This window comes from Nyctereutes procyonoides, unplaced genomic scaffold (genome assembly GCF_905146905.1).
Source record: "Nyctereutes procyonoides isolate TBG_1078 unplaced genomic scaffold, NYPRO_anot_genome, whole genome shotgun sequence".
NCBI lineage: Eukaryota > Metazoa > Chordata > Mammalia > Carnivora > Canidae > Nyctereutes > Nyctereutes procyonoides.
In genome coordinates this window covers 7,653,558-7,673,009 of record NW_026575135.1, presented here as the reverse complement: position 1 = coordinate 7,673,009, position 19,452 = coordinate 7,653,558, and the positions used below count along the sequence as shown (strand labels likewise).

The 19,452-nt window shown below is 48.4% G+C and overlaps 1 protein-coding gene across 5 annotated transcripts in view; it reads right to left on the bottom strand.

The window, feature by feature from the left end:
- Positions 1-15,943, bottom strand: part of SUSD1 (sushi domain containing 1) — a 130,910-nt gene extending 114,967 nt beyond the window's left edge. For 3 of the 5 annotated variants that reach the window (XR_008661409.1, XM_055301940.1, XM_055301941.1), the window contains exons 1-3: positions 15,630-15,943; positions 4,702-4,809; positions 1,349-1,504 (exon numbers count right to left, since the gene is read on the bottom strand). Coding sequence is in view for 4 of the 5 variants with exons in the window: in XM_055301940.1 (XP_055157915.1) it covers positions 1,349-1,504; positions 4,702-4,809; positions 15,630-15,735 (370 nt within the window). In the remaining variant the exon portion in view is untranslated. Of the gene's footprint in view, positions 1-1,348; positions 1,505-4,701; positions 4,810-12,852; positions 13,512-15,026; positions 15,529-15,629 lie in introns of those variants that run through there. The other 2 variants (XM_055301942.1, XM_055301943.1) reach the window with 2 other exon arrangements.
- Between the last annotated feature and the right edge of the window lie 3,509 nt (positions 15,944-19,452).

The following is a 19,452-nucleotide window of genomic DNA, read 5'->3' as shown; positions in this document are numbered from 1 at the left end:
CCCTATGGATTCCAGGTGCCCTAAGTGGCCTTTGCTTTATACTTTATACTGAAATTAGCTGTCTGCCATCACCTCCCACTGGCACAGCCTTGGCACACAGTAGGTACAGGAGAAATGTGTATTGAATGAACACCATCTCATCATCTTGTAAGGGTTTTTTAAAAAATTGGTATGTTATTTTTTTTAACACATCTAATTTAATTCTGCAGCACCACACTTCCGCAACCATACGACAGGCAATTTGCTGCCTAAAACAACAGTATATCATAACATGTTTTCTCTGAGGCAATGCAGTTCATTCATGCCAAAAATAAATCAAACGTACCCCCTGCAGGATTTTTACCTCAGTACAGGTCAAGAGGGAGAATGAATCAGAGCATCAGAATCTGTGCCTCCTTGCGGGTAAGGAGATAAAACATGTTCTCTTCCTTCCTTTTCCCCGAAAACCTTTAAATATCACAAAGCTTTTAAGCAGAGTCATTAAGTCTATGCAAAACCATCGTAGAACCAGGAGTCTTTTCCTGCCTTTCCTCTACTTTATTGTTTATAGGTTTTTCTTAGAAAACCAAAGAGCTATAATGTCATGACGTGCTGTAACATAGAATTCAGCCAATAGTTGCAGGACCCACTGAAAATTAGGATGCGCCCACCCACTGTATTCAACTACCACATGCCCAAAGCTTCAAAGCTACTGAGATCCAAAACAATGCACCCCTCACCCAGCTCATTCCTCTGAGAGGAAGTCCCATCTCTAACAGGGCACCTCGCTGTTAGAGACGTCTCGGGAGCCGTCATCAACATGTCCACACCCTGGGTCCTAGTGGACAGTGTGCAGTGGTGGGTGCCAGAGCCACCCCAAGAACACCCCGCCTGGGGTTATAGAAACCTGCAGCTGGCACATCATCTCTGAGAGTCCCTCCTTGTTTGGTAGAAAAACGTTCAAACACACAGAATATTCTAGAGAAAGAATATTACAGTGACCTCGCATCATAGACCGCCCCCCCCCAAGATTCAACAACTGTTCAGTTTGTCATTTAAGGTATCTTCTAGATCACAGTAACACTAGGTACTTCATAATACCCCTAGATACTCCAGCATGCATCTCTGGAAATAAGAATATTACGCCCAATATCACGATGCTGTTACGCCGGCGAACAAAGCTGACAATAATTTCCTCTTACTAACTAACACTCAGACCACGTGCAAATTTTCCTCTAGGCCTTCTCAAAGGAGAGTCCCTCCCTTTGATCACACCCTGTCCTGGCCCTGCCTTCTCCCTCCTCCACATGCCAGACACTGTCCTGCCATCACCGCAGCCGCCCCCGCCCCGCCACCCCCCCTTGAGTACCTGTGCAAAAGGTGCCATCATTGGGAATGAATGTTTTGTTGTTGTTCGTGGCTCGATATCCTTCGAGGCAAATGCAGTAAAAGCCCCCGAGTGTGTTGTGGCAAGAGGTGTGGTTTCCACAGACCACAGTGGCTCCAAACTGGCACTCATTTTTATCTGTTGATACATTGAGACAAGGCAAGGAAAGAGCTATCAATCCATACCATGTTCAACAACCCAGACTGTTCTCCTGTGCTACAGACTCAGGAGTTGCCATTCTGTGACAACATCCCCATGGTCTATTTGGCCAGCCTCTGCTTGGGGTGCTTCTCAGACTACAAGGCACAGGCCCCTTGTGGTCATGGGCTAGGTGTATCTATAACCCCGAGAGAGGGGGGGCCTGGGGCTCAGTCGGTTAAGCAGGTGGCTCTTGACTTCAACTCAGGTCGTGATCTCAGAGCAGAGTCTGCTTGTGATTCTCTCCCTCCCTCTCCCTCTGCCACCCCTTGCCCCATCGGAGCATGTTCTCTCTCTGTCTCTCTCTGTCTCTCAATAAATAAAATCGTAAAAACAAAACCACAGGAGAAACCCAACATCTTGATCTGAACATTCTTCTTATTTGAGGACTGGGAGAAGGGGATCCTTTTTCAATGTCTCCATACTCAAGAAGCCCTTGTCAGAGAAACAAATCCAGCAGCATCCCATTTTTTCCAGCTCAGTGAGCCACTCTCTTGCTCCCTTCATAAAAGGCAGAGGAGGATGATTTTTGCATCCAGTGATTAACCGGAAAATTTGTTACTTCTGAGTTACCAGGAAACACAATGGAATTAGTGCTTAAGCCTCATCCGGGAGCAGAGCTAATATTGTGGCAGGAACAGCTCCTGCTAATCGTCAATGACCCATGTGAATAATATTAGTCACCCAGGGAGAAGGAGCTGAAGTATAGGACACTGGATGAGTCCACACAAGCCTGCCCTGGGTATTTTTAATTCAGCCACTTGTCACGATGTCAGATGAAAGTAAATCTCTCTCCTGTCTCTGTCCTGTAGCCCAGGGGTTCGAAAACTTTTTCTGTGAAGGGCCAGCCATAGGTGCCTGGTTGCAACTGCTCACCCATGCAGCCACAGACAATAAGCAAACAAATGAGCAACGTTGCGTTCTAATAAAATTCTGTTTACAAAAACAGGCAGCGGCCAAATTTGGCCTGCAGGCCAGACTTTGCTGACTGTGCCCTGGCTGCTACCATCAGAAGAACTTCTGTGGCCAATTTCTTATGCATTCTTTCAGGGCCAAACTATCCTGCTAGTTGGATTGGGTTGGTTTGGTTTTGGTTTGGTTTGGTTTGGTTTGGTTGGTTTGGTTTGGTTTGGTTTGGTTTGGTTTGGCTTGGCTTGGCTTGGCTTGGCTTGGTTTGGCTTGGCTTGGCTTGGCTTGGCTTGGTTTGGTTTGGTTTGGTTTGGCGAGGGAGCAGTGCCATCAATTGATGAACCAGAGTTTTTCCTGATTGTTATTTCGTGTTTTACGACAGCACTGGCTCCCTTGGAGCACGTCAATGGCCTCTCACAATTGCACTTGTTTCCTGCCAACTCAAAAGTACCCTTTCCAAAATCCAGTGTTCCTTTCTTTTTTTTTCCCCATTTTCCTTACAGGTAATATATTTTTTGAAAATGTACCTGAACGTGGAGCACAGTCCATTTGCTAACACCATCTACGGTGAGATCTGCATGGGGGACCAGAGAAACAACCCTCAGGCCTGGGTCTGGCCATGTGTCCAGCCCAGCCCAGGAGCCCTGCATTGGTGGCCACGTCCTGCCACCCATAAAAAGGCCCATTCCTGTCCTTTGCTATTGTTTCTGAGATGGGTCTCCCCCACAGACTTTACCAGAAGGGACAGTGGGTTTGGGGAAAATCCTAAACTTCTGAGGTCCCTGGCCTGGATGCCACATTAGGGCACGTCTGGCACATGCATCCTGTGGCCTGGTCTCAGCAGGCCAAGTGCTGGGATGTGCCACATCTAGTATCTGAGAGCAAGGTCCACATAAGTTAATAAGGTCTTCCTCCCAAGAATAGAAGTTTCTATTGGCAAGCCAAAGAGCAATCCATAGTTCGGGGAGCTTCCATGGGAAGGGAGCTGCACTCGGTGAGGGAGCACAAAAGGCTTGTCTGCTCCAGTCCAACCTCATTTCCAAGCCCCTGCTAGCAAGCCGTGGGGGGTAAGGGGGACAAGGGGGCCAGAAATGCCTCAGGGGCCTCAGGCTGCCAGGCAGCCACAAGTCTCAGGGGCAAAGTCCTGAAGAAAGAAGGTCAAGGGTGACCCAAGTCCGGTCCGCAGGAACGGGCAGTGGTATGTGACTGAGAGCCTGACTCTGTGAAGTTGAAATATGATTTTGGGAACTTGGAATTATTTGGGTTTCTTTTTTAAGATTTTATTTATTGATTCATAAGAAACACACAGAGAGGCAGAGACACAAGTAGAGGGAGAAGCAGGATCCCCTCGGGGAGCCCAATGCCAGACTCGATCCCAGGACCCTGGGGTCACAACCTGAACCGAAGGCAGATGCTCAACCACTGAGCCACCCAGGGGTCCCAGGAATTTAGAATTGTTATTTTTTCTTTAGGAAGAAAAGAACCCAAAGATACCACAAGGTTGTGTACCGTGTGCCAGTGCACAACCCCAAGGCAGACTATCAACTGTGCCCTGCACATCACAAGGCTGCTGGGAGAAAACTGCTTCTCCTAGCATTCACTGTTACAACCGGGCTGTGAGATTCTCCTTCTCTCTGAATTGGGCTTGAACTGGATACTGGGCGACCCTCAGGGCACGGGGGAGGCTTTGAAGCAAAAAACACCTTGGAGAGTTCCTGGTAGTCTTTGTATTTCTTTAAGCCACCCAAGATCCCAAAAGGCTACAACTCCAAAAAAATGGAGGATGGACTATGATAGGCCTAGAATCCAAAGCAACAGTATTTCACCAGTTAGCCAAAAAAGTCCAACAGGCAATTGTGTTTTCTTTTTCCTCCAGGCACTAATACAAATCATCTTGCATCAAAACCACCAGGAGAAATTAAGAAGCCAAAATTCACTCAAGTTGTTAAATTAGACTCAAGACTCTGAAACAGATTCCAAATTTGTGTGAGGTCAGAGAGTTTTCCATAGATTCAAGTTCAGTGACCCTCTAACAGGAAAAATACTTGCCTGGAAACATTAAAGAAAGGCTATATTCAAACCCTGAAACAAAGGCATGGACAAACCCTCTTGTAACAAAAGCATGTGAACCAAACAAAACGTCTTCCCCACAAGGTCATTAGCTCTTTAACATTAGGGCATCTTGTTACTGACTCACCTTTCCAATTCACCCAGGATTCAGAACTTACCAACACAGTGAGTCCTCCCGTTGCCCACAAATCCATATTTGCAAACACACATCTTCATGCCTTCCATCTGCTTGCAGGTAGCATGTTCATGGCAAGTGGCACAGACATCTATACCAGAAGCATACATCGTGTATTACAGGAAAAGAAAAATTCAATCACCTCCTCTGGACAAGTCACATTTTGGGTAGTGGACATTTAAAATGGAAAACCAAAATTTGAATAGCAGAATTATAAAAGGTAGATCTGATCCCATCCTTCGAAACCTGCAATGGCTGCTCATTTTCCACAGAGTAAAGGGCAAATGCCTCTACCTGGCAGTCAAAGCTCTGACCATTTCGACTCTAAGCTCATCTCTCCAAGCCTCACTGTTCCCAAACCCAAACCACACATAATATTCTCTATGCAGGAGGCTGACGACTCTTTCCCACATATGTTATCCGATCCTACTTCATGCCATACTTACCATGTTCCCGCCAAGCAGAATGCCTATCCCTCCTCTCCTGTCCAGCTAGCACCCATTCCTACTTTTTTTTTCCATTCCTACTTTTAGACTCACCTTGAATATCACATTCTCTCTGGTATCTTCCCCATTCCTCTATTCTCGTGGAATATTAAATGCATCTACCTCTATGCTCCACTAACACCTGCACATTCCCACATCAACCACGTTAATGTGTCATTATATACTGTTCCAGCTCTGCCTTCCAAGCTGCGGAGCATGAATGAGCTTCTCCTCCAGGACATGGACTATTATGTCATCCGCCCATATGTCATCCCAGTGCAGTAGAAACATTCAATAGACTTTTACTGACCGACTGGATAAAGGAACTTGCAATCCTACTTGCTACAACTCAAAAAGCAAGTGGAAGGGAGAAGAACCCATCTGTCTATTACCCTATCCAGTTTGCTTGGGGGAAAAAACTTAATGTGCTTAAGATGTCAGTGAGAGGAACAGCTGGGTCCCCAGCCAGGTGACCAGATCCTAATCACATAGACAGGCAGCAAAAAGGCATGAGGCTGACACACACGAACCTACTAGATGGTGATTGATACATGGCCCAAGGTCAAACAAGAATTTCTACCTGAGGCCATGTGAGATATCATGCTGTCCTTTTGGGGTCTGTAATTTCAGGAGTGGCCTCGTCAGGAGAGTCAGCACGGAATTCCATCTTAGTCTAGGCCCCACTACCACCCAGGTAATAAAGACTTAGCCCTCAGGGTTGCTCTAGGCAACTGACGCAGGGAGATTTCCAGATACAGACCCCCCCTGACTTACAATGGTTCAACTTACAATCTTTCAACTTTACAGGGGTACAAAGGCAATACACGTTCAGTAGAAAGCGTACTTCAAATTTTTAATTTTGTTCTTTCCTCCAGGCTAGGGATATGCAGTGTGATCCTCTCTCATGGCAGCCAGCCGCAGCTCCGGCCAGCCATGCCATCAGGGCAAACAACCGATAAAGTCACAACCGGTTTGCACCTACACGACCATTCTGTTTATGGCTTTTAGTATAGTGCTCGGTACATGACATGAGATAGTCAATACTTTATTATAAAATAGGCTGGAAAAAAATAAAATAGGCTGGGTGTGAGACGATGTTTGCCCAACTGTAGGTGAACAGAAGTGTCTTATGCACATTTACAGTAGGCTAGGCTAAGCTACAATGGTTGATAGGTTAGAAGTATTAAATGCATTTTTGACTTAGGAGATTTCCAAGTTCTGATGTAACCGGATCAGTAAATTCAGAGGATCAGTACTGATCATTAACCACGCCTGCTTTTTCTTTTAAAACAAATTATGACACAGAAATAAGACAAACCACTGCTTTATCACTAAGTAATACAAAATTAACCATGGAATATTCACAAATTTTAATATATCCCAAAGCATTAAAAAAAATGCAACGGGGATCCCTGGGTGGCGCAGCGGTTTGGTGCCTGCCTTTGGCCCAGGGCGCGATCCTGGAGACCCGGGATCGAATCCCACATCGGGCTCCCGGTGCATGGAGCCTGCTTCTCCCTCTGCCTGTGTCTCTGCCTCTCTCTCTCTCTGTGACTATCATAAATAAATAAATAAAAATTTTAAAAAATGCAACGAAGTGCAAAAAAAGTAGAAATTGTAGAAGCCGTACTATAGGACTACCTCGTAATAATGTAGTAAGACTACAAAATAAAACACTAGACCCCAAAAGAAACCTACTTGGAAACTTCAGAACATGCTCCTAAATAATTCTTGGGACAAAGAGGATAGCAAAACTGAAATGTTTAAGGGAACCTGGCTGGCTCAGTCAGTAGAGCGTGCAACTCTTGATCTCAGGGTTGTGAGTTTTAGCCCCATGTTGGGTGTGGAGATTACTTAAATAAATACATTTTAAAAAAAAAATTGAAGTATTTAATACTAGATACAAAGATGTATCTACTCCAGCAAATTTGAGTTTTTCATGTTTTTGTACTTTAAAAGATCGAGTTAAACACTGCAGATTTAGCAAACTCTCAAAGCTCCTCCTCCCCCAAATGGGATCAAAGGCCAGAAAGGTATAAACCCTGGCAGACAAGAGGAGAGCAGATGAGGATGTCAACAATATTTCAGAAGATGGAAGAGATGGACATAGGCGAATGGCCTGAGAGGAACTAAAAGGCCGTCCCAAAGGCTCAGGAATTGGGGCTACTGAGTGCTGCAGAAGGCAGGTATAAGGGACAGGACTCAGAGTTCAAGGAAGCAGGTACAAATATGGGTAAGAAGTAGGTGGACACCCAGTTCTCCTCGCTAGCCCTGGCAAAAGATAGAATTTACAACCTGGAGGAAAGACTAGAGAGGCTCTTGCCTGGGGGCAACAGGCAAGTGAGAATGGGTCCCTGCACCTAAACGTCCATCAGGGTGGAGTAAATTTAACACACAACATTTTTAAATGGCGCCATAGGACATTGTCTATTCATAATCACATGCACCCAAAATCCTGGAAGTACCTTTTAAATATTGGATCCTGGGTCAAGCCCCTAAATCCAGTATCGATCGACCAGATAACAATGAACACTCTCCCTAGTGTGTGTGCATAGTGCAATAACAAAAAATAAATACCATAGTAATGAAAACAACAAAATGGTAAAATGTTTAATTTTTTTCTTATATGGAATATTTGGGTTTTTTAAAAAATTACTTTAAATTTTTATTTATTTATGATAGTCACAGAGAGAGAGAGAGAGAGAGAGGCAGAGACATAGGCAGAGGGAGAAGCAGGCTCCATGCACCGGGAGCCCGATGTGGGATTTGATCCCGGGTCTCCAGGATCGTGCCCTGGGCCAAAGGCAGGCGCCAAACTGCTGCGCCACCCAGGGATCCCGGAATATTTGTTTTTATAAAGAGGGCAGCATTTATGTCCCTACAGTTCCAGAAACTTACATCAGATGGGAAAAAAGGATTATTTCATTCAACTGTTGGGTGAATCTAATAAACACACACAAATAAACACACACAAGAAATAAAGTCATGCCACCCACTCAGGTAGATTAACAGAAGTCCAGTCTGAATTAGTGAAGGACAGAATGTAAAGTTGTTGTTGTTTTTTTTAAATAAATCAAATTAAGTCCAAGTTCATTCAATAAACAGAACCAAACCAAATAAGGCCTTGTAGGAAGGCAGCCAGATACAGGGGGAAAGCATACCCTGGAGCTGAGTATCAGAACTAGATCCTAAATCTAGCTGAGTCTCAATCACTGGAGGACCCTTAACAAATCACTGAACCTCTCTGGATCCCAGTTTTTTCATCTATAAAACAAGGGCCTTGGGCTTCTCACGTTTTAAAGGGCATTCAGGGGTGCCTGCGTGGCTCAGGTCATGATCTCAGGGCCCTGATCTCAGGGTCTCAGGAATCTGCTGGTCTCCCTCTCTCTGCCCCTCCCAACATATATTCTAAGATAAATAAATACATCTTTAAAAAAAATGCAAAGGGTATTCAAATCACCTGGGGATAGCACTAAACCACAGGCTCTGATGGTGGGGGGAGGGGGCACATTTTGCATTTCTAACAAGCTCCCAGGGGAACCACATTTTGAGCAGCAGGGATTAAGTGGCCTCCAAAGTCCTTGTCCCCTAATCAGCTGATACATCATCCTTAGGGTACCTGTTTTAATGACCCACTAAGAATTATTTAGCAAAGTGTAACCCCAAAAGGACAGTAGGCAGAGGGAGAAGCAGGCTCCATGCACCGGGACTTGCACATGCACTTGGCACATCTGGCTCAATAAATGTCTGTTCCCTACACTGGTGAAAAAGCCAACACGTCTCCCAGGCCACCAAAGGCTTCTGAGCCCACCTGCAGAAGGAAAGCCATTTCCAGAGGAAGAAGGGCCTCAACTAAAGCTTCTTATTCAGTCATAATTATTCTCGTCTGCAGGGCCTTATATGGCAGCTTCTGAGTTCTAATTGCTTGAGGGACTAAGTAGCTTCTTGCGGGGGGGGGGGGGGCGACACAAGTTATCCTAAGGGAAGTGGCAGGAAGCACAACCCTAATCCAAAAAGAGACAGGGCGGGGAGAGTCACTTCTGACTACACCCCTGTTTCCTCTGTTCATGAGCCCCTAGCTCAGTTAAGAATCACCTAGAGAGAGGGGGACCACCTCATCCTGGTTTTAATACTAAACGTCCTGTGACCCACTAAAGCCCTCACTATGGCACAAACAGAGCAGCTGGCCCCCCGACCTGGAGAGCTTGTTAAAACAGAATCCCCAGAGATTCTGATTCGGTAGGTGTGGGGTGAGGCCTGAGAATGTGCATTTCTAAGGAAGCTCCCAGGTGGACCCCACTTCTAGTAGCAGGGCAAGTCTAGTTCAACCTCAAGGGCTTGGGTCAGAATCCTGGCAAAAGACCAGGGAACAGTGAGGATGTTTGTCACCAAGTCTAGACTGATGCGTGGCTGGACCACGGTGACAGAGGTAAGAACCCAAGGAATGGAAATTCTCCGGGTGGATGGAATGACCCCTGCACCTTTGCTGTACAACCCATGGGTGGGGGCGCAGCTTCACATCTGGATCAAGGATGACTTTCTTTTGTCATCAGCAGACTGTTGAGAAGAGCAGAGAGGCGGCCGCCATGTAGTGACGGAGGGCACTGCTGCAGACGTGAGGGGCCCCCACCACCCAGAACAACTGGCAGAAAAACAGGACAGTGGGCATTCTGAAGTCTAGACGGACAAAATGGCTAAGGACTCTTTGTAACTATTCATTGCACCCCCAGCGAGGATGACCTAGATTCACTTCCCTTCAGCACTGTATCGACCAAGCCAGCTAAAACCACATCCAACGGTGAGAGGGCGGCACAGGTCTTGGTGGTCCACCCAGGCTGGGAGACTTCTCTCTTGCTCCCTGGGTTAGGGATCCTAGGCGAGTGACACAGCCAGTCCTCCAATGTTCATCTGGGAGGTGGAATCGTGTTGTGAGGATTCAAGGAGAAATAGAAACACTGCCCGAGCTCGAAAGCACTCGGCAAAGGGTGATTTATGTGAATATTTGTGCCTCTCTCCATAGATATTGTTATTACAGCTGGAAAGAGGTCGTGCGAGAGGCAGCACCTGCCACTTGGCACAGCGGTTACGAGCAGGGGTGAGAGGGATGAGGGGTACCATCCTAGCTCTGCCACTTGCTGGCTGCGTAGTCCTAGATCGGGCTCTGGGTCTCGGCTTCCTATGAATCTGAATATGAGGATAATAAAAACCCACCTCATAGGCTGCTGTGAGGAATACAGAACGAATGAGTTAATATACATAAAGCAATTAGAATATCTCAGATGCCACTGTAACAACCACGCGACAACCCCGTTAGGGAATAAATGAAGGTACTGGTAGCCGGCCGCCTCCCAGTTACACTAATGAGGAGGTGATGGAGAGCTGCGTTAGTGCAAACACCCAAAGCGGTACCTCTGTGTAGACACATGCCTACCTGTTGGTGGGGCTGAGAGGCCAGGATCCAGGACACCCTAATTTACATAATCACCCCCTGCCTTCCCCACGGCCTCCCAGCTTTCTGAGTAACACCTGACTCAGACCGTGTAGCTCAGCATCCTCAGCCCTCGCCCTCTCGGCCCTGGCCTCAGCCCCCTCCTCGCCTCCACGCACAGGTGGGCCTGGACCTCAGCACCGGCTGGCGGTTCAATGTGCAAGCGGCAATTTAAGGGCAGTGACAGCACATGGACTTCGACGCTACAATGAAGAGGTCCGACCCCGGCCAAGGGAAGAAGGTGGTTTGAATGCACAAATGGAGGGAGCACTTGCGTTTGGATTTTAATCTGATCCCCAGCTAGTCTCAGTGAGACCAAGCAAATGCCCTGCACTTCCTTCACGAGCCTTGTCTCTCAGGAAAACTGTGTGCAGATTTGTGGGAAGGGAGCGAATGACCTGAGGGAATAAGGAAAGGAGGCCTAGAACTCAGGAAGAGAAAGCATTCCCAAGTCTCCCACCTTCCAGAAAACTGTATTGCTCTTAAGGGATCGCATCAAATTCCAGAAATGGAAGGAACTTGAGAAACCTCAAATTCTCCCCTCTCCTCATCCCTGACAAACAAAACAAAACAGAACCGTAGCCCCTGCTTTAAAATACCCCTCCCCAAATCCCTCAAGACAGAGAACATTCTACTCTCTCCGGCAAGACGATCCCTGCAGGGTAGTGGGATCCACCGTGTATTTCTCTTCCCCACAGCAATCCAAGACCAACATTCCCCTTCAAGAACCCGAGACCTTGGTGCAAAATGGTTATATAGGGCCCTCGGCTTCCTTTTGTCCTCCTGTGTCCACGCTGCTGCTGAATCAAGACCAGCGGACAGTGGGGACCCCCACACATGGCCTCCAGGCCTGGAACCAAGCCTCACTAAGTGCCCCAATTTCAAAGCTTTTGAGTTTGGAGTTGAGCAGCCTTTCACGTAGGCCACACCTTCGGTTCACGTCACCCGCTCCCGCGTTCTCTCACACCTGACTCACATTCTCAAGCAGGCGGAAGACTTCTCTAGATAATCCATGCAATTAATTTCCACTGTCTCCCACGCAGAGTGAAGACCAAGAGGCCACACGTGGTACCCGGGGCCTCAGAGACGGAGGAACCCATTTTAGGATCTGACCAGAAGGCTGAGGAGGTGCCCAGGGCCAAGTCCCCAGAGGCCGAAGACAGGGCAAAGGGACGATCTTCTTCATGTGCTTGAATCCGCCTCCCTTACTTTGAGCAACTGTCACTCACTCCAAAATAACTCACCCTCCCAACCCCCCACCATTTCTCCTCCTTCCCACCCTGACTCAGGATGCAAGAGTGAAGAGCGGTCCTGTGTGAAACGCATGACTGGTGACGTGCCTACGCTTTCTACAGCAACAACAATCTCCTCAGGCCTCTCCACCATCACTCCCCCCCAAGATTCTCAAGGCCCCTGTCTGTCCTCTGGCCTTCCCAACCCAGCCAGTCCTGAGCCAACAAGTCCCCAGCCACTCCCAACTCCGCGCCAAGCCAGAGAAGGTGAAGAAACAGGAATGACTGGTTCCACCCTTCCTCACCCATTCCTAGGCTTCCATTCCCCTGGGCTGGGCACCCCACCCACCTCTCAACACCCTCCCGCTCTATCAACTATGTGTCTCACACTTCCCTCACACTCAGCAACTCCACTCTCTCCTCCCTGCAACATCTTTGATGACAGGTCAACGAAATTCAGTGCACGTTACCAGCGAGACACTGAAGGGACAAACAGACAATGGCCAGGCCGTGTATGAAAATAGCTGACCCACGTGGATCTGTGGGTCACCAGCCACCAGCCCAGGAAGCCAAACCACGAGCTCTGTAGCGGTAAGACCCCAACGGTCAGGCTCGGGTCAACAACAGCTGGCTTCCCTAATTGTGGCCCTCACTTTCACACTCAGGACCAACCCGAGAAGGCCCAATACACTCCCCCAGCCAATCACGTAGAACGGCTGCTGTGGGTAAGCCACCTCCAGCCTCTCCCTGCCCACAGCCTGGGCCCAGGGCACCCCGGAAGCCTTCCCCTGTGACCCACTATCAGCTCTTACACTCATCTGCCTGCCTTTGAGTCGGATAAATGTCGGTGATGCTGACGGGCTGTCCCGCCAGAGCCGGCTCCGTATCACCAGCCCTTGCCCGCTCCCACCTGGGTGGCCTTCACTTACTCTCACGCCAAATTCCTCATACAAGCCACCGGCCCCCACCCACGGGAAGCTCTTGGTCCAGTAAACAACTGCACTGCGACATGGCATGGAAGTGTGTGGGGTGAGGGTGCCGTACATGTACGTGGGGCCCCTACAAGATCCCGGGCCCCGGATCCCTGGGGCTGCAAGGGAACTAACTGGACAGCTTCCCGGGAGGAGGAGGAGGGAGGATGACGGGGCTGGTTTTGAAATATGAATAGCCCTCGGACGCCTGGGTGGCCCAGCGGTTGAGCGTCTGCCTTCGGCTCAGGGTGTGATCCCAGGGTCCTGGGATCGAGTCCTGCATGGGGCTCCCTGTAGGGAGCCTGCTTCTCCCTCTGCCTGTGTCTCTGCCTCTCTCTCTCTGTATCTCTCATGAATACATAGATAAAATCTTAAAAAAAGAGAAATGAAGAGCCCTCACTAAGTAGACATCTGTGGGGGAGGGAAGAGCAGTCCTTCTCCATTCTTCCTCCCTCCCCTCGCAGAGACTAAGCTTTCCCCCTTGCAGGCCAATTTCGCTTTTGGACATGCTCCATTAAATACCTCATTTATTTCTGCATTTTCAAAGTCTCCTTCTCCTGAATAATGCCCTTCATGCTACAGTATGCTTGTGTCTGCTACCACCCCGGCCAAAAAAAAAAAAAAAAAAAAAAATTCTTGCACTGACCTGGCCAGCCCAACTCAATACGATCTTCCCTTTCCTTCTAACTTCTTTAGAGAGTCCCTTTAAGAGCCAACCAACACCTCTGCACTCCCTAGTGTCCCTGCACCTGGCTCTCACCCTCACTCTCTGCTAGCCCTGGCCTACAAAGACCAGAGCCACCAAATTCAAAGCTTTTTTTCCCAGTCTCCTCTCCCATAGCTCCCTGTCCGCTGGTTTCCTTGGAACTGGACCAGCCCAGTCTTCCTCCCACCTGTGTGGCCACTGCTCTTTCTCTTCCATTTGCACCTGCCATCTAAAATGAGCCTTCCCCCCCAATCTGGCCTTGGTCTCCTTCTTCTCATCAACCTCGAGGCTTCAAGGGACCACCAAGTCTCCACCACTGTCACACACCTCTTGTCCACAGTCTTAACTCCTCATTGAGTTCACCTCTTCAAGAAGCCCTAATATCACCTCAAATTCTGGATATCCAAAGTGACTTTTCCTTCTTCCCAAATCTTATTCCTCCTCCTACAGAACCGTATATCCAAGTCACACAGTCCCCAAATCTCTTTGTCCCCTTTCTCTTCTGTCCACCATGTCTGTTGTCAAGTCCCGCGGTTCCATTGCTGCTACCTTACTGTCTACATCCAATCCCCTTCTCCTGCTATCTTTCTGGTGGATCCAGTCCTCAGAACTTCTAGGCCTGCTGTTTCAACTTCCTCAATGGTTCTAAGCCTCCACTCATTTCCCACATCATCCCCTGGAAGGAAATCTGCCCTTAATAGAACCCGATACTTCAAGGTTGTAAATGAAGAAAGGATGCTACCTTTGTTTCACCGTCTAATCCCAGTAATTCAGTGGGACCATGGTGGACCGTTTCCTAGGCTAGAGAGCTTTACCACAGATTCTGAAATAGGCCCCACACATCTACAGGTTTTTATACACACTGCCGTGGGAGACCAAGTCAGGGAAGGAAGTCAGGAAGCCTACCAGAGTATCTGAGGCACAAAAATGGCCACCCCAGAAGGTTGAGCCATCAAGAGAAACACCCACCAGTGATGGCAAAAGTCCAAAGATGAAAATAATTTGGGGGAACAGGAGTCTGAGCTAGGAACACCCCCCCCCATATCTTCCTACATGGAAGTTCCCTCCCACTTCAGGATGAATGGTTTTACTAAGAAAGCTGGAGGGTCTCCTGTGCCCGCTCTGTATATCACTCCTTGTACAAAAGCCTGTGGTGACTTCCAGGGGCTTCCCACCAGCCGGATACCTTGCTCTGCCACCAAGGCCTTCTGCCTTCTGGTTAATCCAGTGCCCTTCCAACTCCATTTGCCACCTGTCTCCTAGGTGCCACCGGCCCCATGCTTTTATACTTCCGTGTGCTTCCTCACATTGTCCCTTCCATGTGGCATTCGTGCTTTGCGCACAGTTACGGAGAGGGGCCTCTGCCCTCTGCCCCCGGCTGGGATGCCTTTTCCTCATCTCCCATCCCCAGTATCACCAAACCTACCGGCTCAGTTCGAGTCCCTCATCCACACGGAGTCCCTCGGCCGCCAGAGCCCGACCCAGAATGAATCCTGCCCTCCTCTGACCCCGTGGCCTTCTCAGCGCTTGCGGCCTTCTGCCTTCGACTCCAGTTACTTGGGTAGATGGGCAAACGCCACTTGCCCTACGTGTTTGACTTTGTCCCACCACACGTGACACTGCGCTCCAGTTCCCTGGAAACGGATGATTTGCCGCCTCCAGACCCTGAGCTCCACGAGGGCCAGCGCCGCGACCTCGTGGCCTGCCCGGGCAGCAGCTGAACCAATGCCTGGATTGGGGGGTGCTTTACTCCCGGAATCTTCCCGGCACTTCTCGCTCACCACGTTAGCATCTGGCTTTTCGTTTAGGTGGAAAAAAAGTTAAAAAGTAGAAGGAAAATTGCTTCGGGTCAAGCACGGGTCGTGCAAAAGCCACAGCAGGGCCGGACGCGTGACAGTGCGGCGGGACCGCCCTTGCACGCCCTTGCACGCCCTTGCACGCCGGGCGCGGCTGTGCCCCGGGCTCGGGCTGCGCCCCCCCCCCGCCTCGCCCCAGGCCCCCCCGCGCCCGCGCCCCCGCCCGCACTCACCGTGGGCGCCCCGCGCTCCGCCCGCGCCCCGCGCCAGGCCGAGCAGCAGCACGAGCGGCAGCAGGCGGCGGGGCGGGCGGCCTGCACCCCGGGGGCCCCGGCCCATGCCGCCGCGTCCCTGCCGCTCCCGCCTCCTCCCGCCGCCCCGGGCGCCGAGATAAGGCGGCGGGCTCCGCGGGGAGGGGGCCGGCCCGGCCGCTTCCGGCGCCGCGCGGGGTCCCGGGGAGGCGGGGGCCGGTGCACCTGCTGCGCGCCCGGGGGACGCGGCGGGCACAGCCACCGGGCCCGGCCCCTCCTGGGGACCGACGTCCGCGCGCTGCAGGCTCGAAACCCGAACGCGGGGTGGGAGCCCGCCTGGGGCTGGGGGGCGGGGGGAGCGCCCCGGGGGGGGACAGGTGGAGCGGGAGTCTCGGAGGGGGCAAGGGGCTCCAGGGGCGCAGGGGGAGGGCAAGAAGCGGGTGACAGGTGGCGCGGGGCGGCGCAGCTGACCGGGGCCCCCGTGCACCGAGGACGCGGGGCCTGGGGCGTCGGGAGCTGCTTGAGGAAGTGAGCTAAGCCCCGGGGGCTGGAAAGGATGTGGGAGGGGAACCTAGGCCGCGGGAAGGGCTTCTGCAGAGGCCCGGGAGCCCCAGCGCTTTCTAGAAATGGGGAGGACCTCCGTGGGGGGGGGGGGGAACCAATGGCCGGAGAGAGCCGTTAGCTGTGCAGCTAAGGTGGACCTCATAGACCGAGGGCAGGGGCTGCTCAGAAGCGGTAACAGGGCTGCAAGCAGCGTGACCTCATCCAGAAGGGCTCCAGGTCCTCCCCGTGGGACTGGGGCTGGGGCGGCTGCACGAACCCGGGCAAGAGAGGACACGCCCGGGAGCGGGGCCTTGGCAGGAGAGCGGCGTTGGGTGGAAGCCGCTGGAGTTTATGACCAGTAGAATGTGGGGGAAAGGAAGGAGAAATTACAGGCGTCACCTCAATTTCTGGTTTGGGCAGCTCGGTGGGTGATGATGGTGATGGGAGTCACTGAGATGCAGACCCAAGGGACCGTTTGCAAGTTGGGGTGGGGAGAGGCTGCAAGGGAGGGGAGGGGCGGGGGAAGGAAAGAAGTTCCAGTTTCAAGGCTTTGACCTCCGCAGGTCTGGCCAAGAGCAGGGCTCCCCTCTACTTCACCCATATCCTCACTTTGCTTTCTCTTTCCACCATGAGCCTGCTCTAAATCTAACCACCCGTGAACACACCCATATAAGGGCCAAACTTGTTGTGCAGCCTTAAAAAGACGTAGTTAAAAATAAACTGCCTGGCGTCTTTTGCAGCGGGCTTTCTTGCTAATTAATTTTTGTTCAGCAAAGATAAGAGGCTGCTTTGGGGGGGGGGAGTAGATGGGCAGTGGGGTTACAGTGGTCTATCCTCTGTAATTTAGACGAAGGTTTTGTTAAGCTCAACTCTTCCTGAACTTTGAAACCATGTAATTGTTTCAACAAAAATACATTCATGTAGGACCGAAAATACATTCATGTAGGTTATTTTTAAACCAACCTATACTTGTCCTTCACCATCGTGTCCCCTGCAGAGTAAATAAATAAATTTAAATATATTTGTGTGCACGTTTGCGTCTATATACACGTATTTTTTTTTTTAAACTGGTGATACAGGGGGAAATAGTCTAAAACTTGGAACTGGGCAAGTGTACCAGGTCTTTTCAGTGGGGTGCTGGGTGTTGTCTGGTAACCCTCCTGGGGATTATCTAATTCTATAGAGTTGTGCACTTTGATAGACTTTCTATTGACGAGGCTATTTGATAACTCTTACAGGTATGGATAGAAGTTCACTTGCAGAAAACTGATAATGCAAAAGATTCTTGTCCATAGCAATGCAAATTAATTTTTCCAATAGAGCTAGAAGAGATTCCTGTCAGGTGAAAATAAGATAAATCTAATAATAAGATCTTGTCTTATATGATGGCAACCGATTTTGCATTTAGCAAATTTATTTTATCACACCTAACAGAAATACATGTATATGTACAGTATATTCTTCAAATTCTCCTTTGAACCTTGACATCTTACTAGTATCCTTTGAAGTCAACATCTTGCTGAGTCTCTCATGAATTAATTAGTTGGATAAAATCTTAGGTTTTCTTTTTGTCTTTGCATGAATCAGGTTTTAAATATTTTCAAAATTTTATGTTAGCACAATACATGTACTCATTCTACATTAGATCATGTGACTCTCATCAGTTCTTTTTATTGGCTCGTTTTGTTGCTTTCAGACAAATAGGGTTATTATTTTTTTTTGTTTGTTTGGTTGGGTTTTTTTTTTTTTTTTGTAAAAATAATTACTTCTTACCAATGGTGAGCTCATGGAATCACAGAATGAAAAATTATCTCCTGGTTGGTATGTGTCACTAGAATTAAAACAGAGTATTAAACCAGTGTTATATTTGCAGCAGTGGGATTATTGCTGAGAAAATCTTTAGCTTAAGAAAAATGTTCCTCTTTTAAGAGAGCATGGCCAATACAGCAACATCTTTTTTTTTTTTTTAACATCTTAAAGAGATTTTAGAGAGAGCTCTTTTTGTCCATATCTAGATTTCAACGGCTTCATCAAAAACTTTTCACTTTTGGTTTCAAGATGACATTGTAACTCCTGAAAATTCTCTTTCAGTAAAGTGGCCAAAGATACACACACACACACAATTAAGTATGCAACAGTGCTTTCAACCAGAAAGGATGACATCAATGAACCAGACAGCTTTGAAGAATGTATTAGGTTACGTTTGCCACACATGTCCTCCACAAAAACATCCACCAAAAGAGACAGGAAGTTGAGTAAAAAATATAAAAAAAACATGCAATTTAAATTTTTTAAAAACTATAGGTGTACTTCATTATTTGTACATATTAATATAATGTGCAGATTATATCATTTTTTAAAATGTAATTCAGAACCACTATATAGGAATTACTGAAAAAAATGCAAGGTACACTTCTTACCAATTCAAAGTATTTTATTTTGCTCATCTGTGTACATTTTGTGCATTGCAATCAGCTCCTTCTTCAGGCCTCAGGCTTCCCAAATAACAGTTTCCTGGCTCTCCAAAAAGCCTGTCAGTTTCCACATTTTTTTAAATCATTTTAAGGGGCATCTGGGTGGCTCTGGCGTTTAAAGCATCCAACTTTTGATTTTGGCTCAAGTCATGATCTCTGGGTTGTGAGATCAAGCCCTGTGTAGGACTCTGAGCCGGGCATGGAACCTGCTTAATATTCTCTCTCTCTCCCTCCCTCTGCCCTTGCCCCTGCTTGTGCCTGCTCGTTCTCTCAAAATAAATAAATAAATAAATAAATAAATAAATAAATAAATAAATAAAATAAAAATAAAAATAAAAATTTAAAAATCATTTTATTATTTATTTTCTAAAAATTTTAAGTAATCTCTATTCCCAGTGTGGGGCTTGAACCTACAACCTTGAGATCAAGAGTCACATGCTCTACTGATTGAGCCAGTCAGGTGCCTCTAAAAAATATCATTTTAAGCTTCATTTTTTAAAAAGTTTTTTATAGGGGCTCCTGATGGCTTAGTCAGTTGAGGATCCTAATTCTTGATTTTGGCTCAGGTCGTGATCCCAGGGTCCTGAGATCAAGCCCTATGTTGGGCTTCACAGTGGGCATGGAGTATGCTTGAGATTGTCTCCCTCTGCCCCTCCCACTCACTCCCACACACATGGGCACACACCCACTATCTCTCTCTGTCAAAATAAATAAAGTCTCTTTTTAAAAGTTTTTTATAGTAATTTAGTTATCAGAGGGTCTTTGTATAATTAGACAAAATGCTTAAA